A 10,826-nucleotide genomic window follows, 5' to 3' on the forward strand; every position below is an offset into this window, starting at 1 on the left:
GTCAATGCTAACAATAGATTTTCACATACTATAGTTATCATGCTAATAGGAAATCAGTCATCAGTCTAAGGCATATTAATGTAAGTGTTAGACAACTGGGACGTTGTGGCCTGTATTTGACTGGGTCACATAGCAATGCAGCACACACATGCTTTTATTCTCTGTTTTTGTTTTGTTTTTACCTTACAGAACATGTAAAGTCACCATGCTGCTATTCATTTTTTTAGTCCTGAGAGAAAATGATAAAAACATTTAAGACAAGTTGAAATATTATTTGTTTGATAAAAACTCAAGGGAATTACTTTATTCCTTAACTTAATCATTAGAATTCATGATTCACTCGGGGTCATGTACAGTATGTAAGTCCCTAATCCTTGTAAAGACATTTAATCAAAGCTGGGAACAGAAGTAACTTTTTTCTGTTTGAGTGTATAATCTGTACCCGGTCTAGTTAGGGGAGGCTTCAGTTACAGAATAGGACAGTCGGTATCACTGATACACACAGTCAGATGCCACATATTCTAAATGTCTCTGCCTTTTTAATTTACTGTCTGAATTTTGCACTCCTATGCAGATTAACAACAGGCTGGCTCAACTGCTGCTGAGCAAAAGGAACAGTTTTGCAAAGCAAAACACTGATCTTGATTTTTCTTTTATATTCAAATTTGCTCAGGTGTAAAATATCAAGAGGGCGACAGGTAGTCTCTTAAATCTCATTACAATTACTTGCTTTGTTATTTATCTACCTTCAAATGTTAATTGTAATCTCATCAGGTTAACCCAATCAATCAAAAAACATCATACAGTCATTTAGTTACTTTGAGACCTTATCATTGTAACATCCTCATCACACGTTTTACATAGTTCTTATCCGTGAACACATTGGTTAAAAATGAGCATTTCAAAGAGTTTTTCAAACCTGGGTGTAACCAATGTCACGTAAGAATTTGCTGCTACTGAGTGGAGTGAGTTGAACAAGTTTTTCAGGTCATACAGCCAACGGGTTAACTTTGCTGCTTCTCCAAACACATATACCTAAAGACGAGCTTACTGATCTTTGGGGCACACAGAGTTTAGGTGTTGATGCTCAAGTAAGGGTTAACCACATCACAATAGTTGTTGACCCTGAATACAAAGCAGTGTTGTAACTGAGAGACAACGTTAAACTAAGCTAATTGTGTTCAGAAACGTACTTAACTGGTGCCAGAATTAATTACTCCCTACAATTTGATCTTATCTTTCAGGCGATGCTGGACCCTCCCCACCCTCTCCAGTTTGTTGCTTTGAAAAAAACAAGGCACACCCAGGCCATGCATTTCTTTAATTCATTCAATATTTATTTACAACTTTATCATGAATCCATTCAAGGGTGGATCCCTTATCTTCAATGATGTAGGCAATGGATAAGGCAACAACGAAAACAAAAATAGATTTTAGTTTGCAATCTTAACAATGCCTGTCACAAGTCTGATCTGATCTTTCTGTAACACAACTGATGGTGAGGACAAGCAGGTCCTGGTTAATGTATTCAAGGAATAAATGGGATTTGCATGCATCCCTAAAGATAACAAAGAGGTGGTTGGTTGATGTGAACTGTTGCTCACCATGTGCTGGTCACTTATGAGTGTGAAAAAATGCATTCTTTTTGCACTTTTTTCATAAACAACAGGTAATCTTTATAAAATTGCAGGGGGAAAAAAGAAGCTAACCCTCTTTTTAATATAATGTGCCCTTGTTTGTATCCAGGCGGACTAATATTAAGGCCCCTCACAGTTTCTCCTGAAAACAGCAGGCAACATAACAAGTGCTCAAGAACGTTGTCTATCAGCTGTTCAGGGTAGAATCATCCTCTTTAAATAGATGCATGATGTTTACCTGTGCTGAGCTTATCACACACACACATAAGGCACACACTGGAATGTTGTTCATCAACAAACACCCCTCCTCTGTCGGCTCCATGGCTACCAACCCCGACCCTTCAGTGTAAACACTCACACTCACAAAAAAGCTTTCAGTTAGAGTTACACGTCACTAATAGGAAGACAATACATTGATAAAGGAACACTAACACATAAGATACTCTGCTGTTATATTATTTATATCATATTTATTGTTTCCTTACTAAAACTTGCCATTTTTTCATGGTTAAAAGTGTATTTATTTAAAAGTAATTTTTAGATGATGCCAGAAAGCATTACATATTGTCTTGAGTTAAAGAGGTAAGACACGATAACACTCCAGCAAGCACGCCTGATTTAGAAACTAAATTCTAAAAACTAAAATGTATCTTAATCCTAAAAAATACTTCTGCAAAGAAGAGACAATAACATCACTTCTTCAAGTTAGTGCTACATGCAAAATGTCAATAGGTGACGTCAAATATGTGTAATCATTCGGTAAGCCAGAGGCTATATAAGGAAACCCCTTGTAGGCGATGGAATGAAATCTTTTAATCGGGACTATTTTTGAAGCAATGTTTCTGTACTGTAAAGCTTGGTTTCACTTGCTAAAGTTATCCATCAAGCCCAATACTGGTGCAAAAAAAGCTCATGTGGTCCCAGATCCTGCCCCTGTGACCCCTGTAAGATGATATCTGTCTACCTCCACCCCTCGTCTATCCTTCTCTGGCCACCACTCCTGTTGTCTCAAGACCTCTGACATTCCTGTATGTCGCCACAAGCAACCCACACACCACCCACACACACACACACACACACACACACACACACACACACACACACACACACACACACACACACACAGATAGACCCTGTTCAGACATGGCATTAGCTTGCAAGTTTTGTGATCCTATCACAAGTGGACATGGCAATATATTCACCATCATGTAAAAACATGGTGTGATCTGAAAGGTTCCACTCCCTTCACAAAACAACATCAGATCATGATTGTAAAAAGGTGAAAGCATTTCCCTGCTGCATTTGTATAAACAACAATTTGTTTACATTGATTTCTTTTAAAATCCTCCTCAAAAATGAATTGCCAATTTTCAGACCTCAATTTGGTTATTGAATGCGGTGTTGGTCTGATATCAAACCGTGCTAAGTTAAATTACAGGCTTACTTACAGAAGGAGTAAAATCAGGTTTTATCATTTGTTGTTGAATTTTAAGCACTTTTATTACTTAATTTAACATGAAAATCTAATTCTTGAGACAACTCTAGGAATCCCACAGCAACTGATTTGTCTTCAGGAAGCTTGTGTGTTGCTCTTTGAGGTTATAGGTTTGATGATATAGCCAAACCGATACAAACAAAGGCCCCAGTGGTGATGAACGCCAGACAAAGATAGGAGTACAGGGAAAGACTGTAATGCTAGGGGCTCTCCAGTGTGTATTCATATCACAGAGTTGTGGGGGAGGAAGGATAGAGAGAATGGGAGGAAGGGGAGAAGAGAGATGGGTCATCCTGGTAATAAAAGCAACTGTGCTCAGCCATCATTCAGCAGAGAACGGCCTTAAGTACACAAACACATACCTTCAGCAGCTTTCTCGCTCTGACACTGGTTTCTTTGGCCGACATGCTCACATGCACAGAGACAAAAACATCCCATCCATTCCTTTTCATATTATCTGAGCTTCTCTATGCTTCTGCAGCCCTCGGGGGGTTTTCTTCCTCTAAATCTATTCCAGGATCCCACATGTCTCCTCCAGAGCAGCAGTATTAAAACTCAAACTCAGCAGAACTCACTCAGAAAATGTGTTTCCTTTTCTCAAAACAGTCACAACCAAAATTAACTTTACTAATGTATTTAATCAACATTGATGGCCAGATTTCTTTGTAGGTTCCATTCTTTCTTTCTTTCTGAAACTGCCCACATGTAAAACTGAGCGCATGTGGGTTATAAATACAAAAACACAAAGAGAGTTCATGTATTATTAAAACTCACAAAAATATGTCTGAATTTGCAATCACAAAGACTGTGACTATATATATGTTGAATAGAACATTTACTTTTCCCGTTTGATTTGAGGGTACATTTGTGAATGGTTATTTAACAAGAAAAAATCAATTTGGATTCAAATCTGATTGAAACAAATATATTGAAAGGAATAGCAAAAAAATGAATGCATGTGAGATTATTTACAAAAAAAACCTCACAAATATGTAGAAAAACCACATATATAAACACAAACAATATACTGTATGCAGACACACATCTGCATTCACACGGAGACCAGCATTTTTAATTATTGTAAGCTATTTGTTTGTCACTTCTGAAGATTTCCCCCTCCAGGTGCCCTAATAAATACGATTAAGTCATAGAATCAGCAAACAAATCACTAATAGCTACAGCTACAGGGTATATCATCTCACCCAATAGTTCAGAGTCAGGTAGGCTAAAAGAAAAACTATTGTGGGGAAGAAATGCTTTGTGTTGCTTCAGACTCAGGGGCTCAAGAGGGACTGGGGGGGGGGGGGGGGGGGGGGGGGGGGGGAGTAAAACTGGTCTAAACTGGAAAAAGCCATAAAATGTGTAACACTGTAGCAGTAAACTTGAGCTGTAAAATTCAAGAATTTAACAATAGAAGCTTTACTAATTTTTGCTGTAAAATAAATGCATGCTTAGCGGAATATAGTTTGTTTTTTAACAGCATTTCAGACAAATTATTGGCAGACATTAATCCTAGACATGGCTTTTTCTTGAGCAAGGCACTAACAGTAGCCACAGTGAGGTTTAGCTTTGGGTTGAATAAATGTAAGAACAACCTAGACATAATGAAAATAAGAATTTACTTTACACAAGGCATGAGTCTCCACACCTGCACTGCCCTCTAGTGTTAAATGTAAAATGTTCTACAACCATAGAAGCCTTTCCTACACACAAACACAATTATGTGTGTTTATTTATACATTACACTCTGAATCCAAAACGAGTTCAGGAAGCAACATATATTTGGATTCAAGCCAATGCACGCACACACACACACACACACACACACACACACACACACACACACACACACACACACACACACACACACACACACACACACACACACACACACACACACACACACACACACACACACACACACACACACACACACCCCATGCCTAGTGTAAGTGATGCGTAGTAACGATATGTATAAGAGGATTTTCCCTTATAGAGGCTGGAAGACGACACCAAATCCAGTTGCTGTTAAACAGAGAAAGGGATATTCAAGTCCCTCCTGTATAGGATTACAGGTCATGAGTGGCTGTCTAGGATACGCCGGACCATGTGTGGCTGTATGTCACACTGACCACATAAGTGACTTTCTACACATCCTGCCATTCTATGAACTCTGCCTTTCACTTGGCTCTGCCAGAGAAAGGTACATGAATATAAAAAAGATTATGAAAAAGGAATGGAAAAACTAGAATTAGATACTGAATAATTTGAAAGCCATACCTTTGAAATTAAATTGAATAATGTAAGTTATGAAAATGTGCATTTTGGACTCTACCCAAACTAGTTACCCGTTCCTTGTAACCTTTAGTAGTGAGAGCATAATGAGGATACAGTAAAAGATGCAGAGATGTTAGGATCTTAAAAATCCTGGTTTGCCTAAACCAATCTGAGTCATAGTTTTTCGTTAAAGAGTGGACTCTGGTGGATTGAAGACAAATGGTGATAAAAAAGTCCCCCCCCCCTCTAACCCAATCTCCTCAGTCATACCTAAATGTTAAAGAGGACATATTAAAATCATTTTCATGTTCATATTTGTATTTTGTGTCTCTTCTGTGACATGTTTCCATGCTCATCAGAGCCCTCTCTGTTATTGGTCAACCACTTGTCCGGCCCCTTAGCCTATCACATTCAATGTTTTAGAGCGCCCCCCCAATAGAAGCATGAGCATTAAATAGTGATGTCATTATGTTATGGAAGTAAACAAAGGAGTCCAATGGAGGTGTTTCAGCAGGGGGAATGAGAGAAACTTTGAGACTTTGAGATTTTAGACGTTGCAAACCATTTACATGCATACAAACCTAAATAATACACTACAAGAAAGAGAAAACCCGAATAAGCATAATAGGACTCCTGTAATAAACAACAGATTAAATTACAGTGCTGTTTTTATTGTTTGTTGAAAAATACAAATAATAATAATGCACATGATGTCATAATGAGCATATTACATTTACACACGGTATAAAATTAAATATGTATACATAAAAGTAGATTTCCATGTAGCCTTATTTTCTTGATATCACAGACATATCTTTGGAGTGACACAATACTTTGTCATTCAGCGATCTGTTTGTAAACCAGCATCTATACATGTATAAGTTACATTTTTTACTAATCCACATTTCATTTACAGTACTGTCATTGTTTAATTAAAGCCTCCAATCAGAGTCCCTCGAATTCTCACAAAAAAACAGCTCTCTTGGTTTCAGAGCTGGCTGTTTAAACCCTACCGCAGCAGACCTACAGCAGCACACGCTTTTCAGGTAAATGCTTTGGAGGCAGTGGATTTATCTAGTGTGACAAAAAGAAAACTGAGAAAGAAAAGAACATGGTCCCATTTCAGCACGACTCTTAATATGCAAAGACAATATGAATCATACTAAAATATATAGGAAACTTCAGCTCTACCAGGTTTTTCTGAATGTTGTTCCTTTTTTTGAATGCAACATAAAAACATCATTCAGTCACTGAAAACAATGAGGATTTTCATTCATGTGTCTCTCTTTTTGTCCCAATCCTGCTCCTTAGATCCGTCTTACAGATGAAATTATATATAAAACATAAAAAAGCTTAGAGTGCTTGAAGAGCACCTTTTTCCAATCTTTTGAACTTTTTTTGTGAAAGAAAAACATTTAATCAGCATCTGGATCATCATCAGCATTTCTGAACCCTATTTTCTTACAAGGATAAATTGTGCAAAAAATAAAATCAAAGACTCCTGAACATTGAGCTATGGCTATTTCAATGAATTGTAATGTTGTGCCAACTATCAGCAGAATGGGATTACATTTTTTAGGATCGCACAGAATGCATATCAGTTTGCAAAACTACAAGACTCTGGCAAACATGTAGCATATCCAAATATAGGGGAGACAATGTTTGATCTAAATTCTCTGCAGGCACTAATACATAGGGTAAAGGAGACATGAGCAAAAACAAAGTGCTTTATAAATGACCACATAGTGGCATAATTGGTTTCACATTCACATCTGAACTCACACTTATTACATTAATACCTGTAAAGTGGCTATTGAGATCCTGCTAATGAAACACAAGGCAAACAGACAGGATCGAAAGCATAATTTCATTAGTGGAGAGAATAACAAATGGGGACATGGTGCTCACGGATCATACCATGATCAGAATAAAATATGTGGTTAAGAATTGTATTGGCCTTGAGAGATTGCAGCATACTCCTGGCATTGCTGGTTGAAACCTGGTGCCATTACAGTATACAGATTGTATCCCCTCTCTACCATCCTCACATTAATTAACAATAATAAAAAAGCTCATACGCCACTAATTTTCCAAGTCAGTCAATAACATAGCCACAGGCACAGGATGATGGGCCTGTCTTATTGTGGTGTTTGTGGTTGAACAATGTGATGTGGAGGTGGGAGGGGATACACAGGGACGCTATAATCTGTGTAAGCAGGCGGAAGATCATCCGGCTTCAATTCCAGCTGAAATACACAAAAAGAAACAAAAAGTTCAAATCAATTTTTTTACTGTAAATGTTAGGTTTCAGGGACAGGAAATGCCATAAGCAAAAAAAAAATCACCTCATTATAGGAAGGTGGGGGCCCACAGAAGGCAGCGTTATTATATTGGGGTGGCAGGTGAAGCTCCTGGCTGTATCGGGGCACCCTGGAGAGGTCTTCGCTGTCTTGCGAATGGAAAGGGATGAAGTATATCGGAGGACGCATGTCCTGTTCACTCCGTCTCCACGCCTCCCTTTCCATCTGCGCCTCCCTGAAGCGACTGCACACCCTGCAGAAGGTCGTACAGAACATGATGGAGAGGCCGAAGCCCAGGATGCCCAGGAAGATCCTTGAAGAGGAAGAACGAAGGGAGAGGGGGTTGAGAAAAATGGAGATGGAGGAAAGTGGAGAGAAAAGGCAATTAAGAATGGGAAGATAATCATGAAAAGGAAAGCGCAACACACACTGAAAAAATACTCACAGCTACTTCATTAGGAACACCTGTCCAGCTGCTCGTTAAAGCACAAATCTGATTAGCCTATCACGTCACAGCAATTAAACTCACCTAGACATGGCCTGAACATAAAACCAAGCAACCGAATGTTGAAGATAGGCGATTTACGTGACTACTGAAGGTGGCATGGCTGTTGGTTTGAGTAATTCAGAAACTGTCTACATTAAATGATACTGTTTATCCCAGCAGAAGACCAAGTGCCACTACCCTCAGTAAAGGAAAGGAAGCAGAGACTGATTTGGCACAGGATCTCCAAAATCAGACTATAGAGGAATGCCTGATGAATCTGAATTTCTGCTCTGCATTCAGATGGAAGTTTCAGATTTGAAATAAACAACATAAATGCTTTGGATACATCCTGCATTGTATTACTGGTTCAGGCTGCTGGTGGTGTTTTAATGGTCTGCAGGAAAGTCTCTTGTCACACTTAAGGCCCCTCAATAAGCAACCAAGTGAGTATTGTTGCTTACCATGGTAACTCTCTTTATGATCACAGGGTACCCATCCTCTAAAGACTACTTCCATCTGTATAATGCGGCATGTACAAAGCTTTAATAATTTCTACTTACCTTACTCAAATGGTCTACAGTCACCGGATTTCAATCCAAGAGAGCACTTTTAGTTTGGGAGTAACGGGGGATTACATATTGCAGCAACTGCATGAGGCACAAACATCTTTGAGGAATGTTTTCAGCACCTTATTAAATATATTTCACAAATAATTAAGGCAGCTCTGAGCGCAAAGGGATCTCTTAAACGGCACTAGCAAGGTGTTCCCAAGAAAATGGCTGTTGAGTATTTATAAACACCGGTAAATATACGACTTTTTTCTTTTCAACAAAACATTATGTTAAATCTGAAACACATAGATCAACATAAAACATTGGTACAAAATGTATAACTTTAAAGCATGGTCAGTTTTTAGTAATTAGAAGAGCTAGCACTACCGTACTTCTCTGAGTACTTCGATAAAAGGAGAGAAAAAAAACATTGAAAATATTTACATTTTTCAATAGCTATCAATCACAGTGAGGAAGCAAAGAGAGAAAAAAATGGCCGAATTAATCAACAACCAAACAACATATAGTTGAAGAGATAGGTGCCTTACTCCAGAATGGGAATGTTAAATGACATCCTTTGTGCTCTGTCGAGGAACTACCAATGGTCCACAGTGGAAGTCGAGTCAGAAAAACACACCTAACCTGAAAGGAAAAAAGCAAAACATTGAGCAGTGACTTTGCAATAAATAACTTGCTTCATTTATGAACATCTTACACAGTTCAATTGCCTGCCTAGTTTTTCTGTTCCTGGATTCAACAGATAAATTCCCTTTGAACATAAAACCCATGAATGTTTTACCCAAGACTTCATGATGAGAGTATATTGTATTGCATGTCTCTGGGCAGAGAGATAATAGATCCAGAAAAGTACATCTAGCTTCGGAAAACCGTTTGTCCTGCAGTAACCTCATACAGTTTATGGTCATTCAGTCTCCCTGCACTGATTGGTATGATTAAGCAAAGACTGGATGATTACATTTGTCCCACTGTGCTTGGGAACCTGTCAGTGATCAACAGGAATAGGCAGTATGTGTGCTTACATTTTATTTCTATTTCATTTTTTATTTTATTTGAGGACCATTTTAAAACTCATTCGATTACGGGAAAAAGTTTTGTCACTAGCTGAAAAGAGGGCTGTTCTTGAAAATAGATTGTTTTCATAGGACAACAATCAAAAAATGATACTGATCCGTTTGGCAATCACTGATATATAGTCCCCTCGTACTGACACAAGGTCAACAGATTGTAGCACACTGAAAACACTGCTTGAATAACAAGTAACCTACACCGTAACCAGGTTTCTGTTAACAAATTATAACTGCTGGTACATGATCCATTAATTTCATGTCTTGTGAGGTGGAAATGAACAGAAGCTCTGTGCCTCTGTGATCAAAGTTATAGTAACATTTGCCAACTGTATTTGTATTAAAAGGAGACACATTTTGATCAAAGTTAACTAAACTTTTTCCTCATTTCACCTGAACTATTTTGTAGATTATGTCCCTAAAGTGATGTTGAATATGTACAGGGGATCAAAAACTAAATTTTCATTTCGAAGATGTTCTAACATTACCCTGTTTATAAGCTGAATAGTTTATTGACCAGAAAAATCACATGAGCGGTAGGAAAGGTCAAAATTCACAACACATGATCAGTAGGCATATTGGAACAGGGGCCCAGTCTGTAAATACGGACTGAACAAACAAAGGGCAACTAATGTGTTTCATTTGAGTTCCTTTCACAAATTTTGATCAGTTTTCAGCAATTGATGTAATTTACAGGACATTTCATAACCAGGAAGCAGAAAGACAAAGTTCAGCCTCTTACCTCCCGTCCAGAAACGACTCTTCTCAGGTGTACGACTGGGTGGGGAAAACTCACTGGAGCAGAGTGCAGTTTCTATTGTGGGTGTGCTGATGAGGGGGCAGTGTGTCTGGTTGTGTGTGTGTGTGTGTGTGTGTGTGTGTGTGTGTGTGTGTGTGTGTGTGTGTGTGTGTGTGTGTGTGTGTGTGTGTGTGTGGGAACATGTGCTGGACTAAGTGCAAAGCCCAGATTGTCTGTCAGCCCCTGATACACCCT

At 38.5% G+C, this 10,826-nt stretch overlaps 1 protein-coding gene across 1 annotated transcript; it reads right to left on the reverse strand.

The window, feature by feature from the left end:
• Positions 1-6,059: 6,059 nt before the first annotated feature.
• si:dkey-283b1.6 (uncharacterized) lies at positions 6,060-10,758 on the reverse strand. The gene is made up of 4 exons (XM_063896357.1): positions 10,575-10,758; positions 9,296-9,389; positions 7,755-8,022; positions 6,060-7,655 (listed from the first exon to the last, which is right to left on the reverse strand). Exons 2-4 carry the CDS (start codon positions 9,319-9,321, stop codon positions 7,548-7,550), a joined length of 402 nt encoding a protein of 133 aa, XP_063752427.1. The 5' UTR covers positions 9,322-9,389; positions 10,575-10,758; the 3' UTR covers positions 6,060-7,547.
• Positions 10,759-10,826: the final 68 nt, after the last annotated feature.

This window comes from Eleginops maclovinus, chromosome 12 (assembly GCF_036324505.1).
Source record: "Eleginops maclovinus isolate JMC-PN-2008 ecotype Puerto Natales chromosome 12, JC_Emac_rtc_rv5, whole genome shotgun sequence".
NCBI classification, from domain to species: Eukaryota; Metazoa; Chordata; class Actinopteri; order Perciformes; family Eleginopidae; genus Eleginops; species Eleginops maclovinus.

Excerpts from the sequence above, each read along its gene's own strand:
- si:dkey-283b1.6 (XM_063896357.1), bottom strand. The coding sequence starts at position 9,321 with ATGTCATTTAACATTCCCATTCTGGA. Across the intron at positions 8,023-9,295 it reads TTTAACATTCCCATTCTGGA|GATCTTCCTGGGCATCCTGG; the intron begins GTAAGGCACCTA and ends TTCCTCTTCAAG. Across the intron at positions 7,656-7,754 it reads CCCCACCTTCCTATAATGAG|CTGGAATTGAAGCCGGATGA; the intron begins GTGATTTTTTTT and ends TGTGTATTTCAG.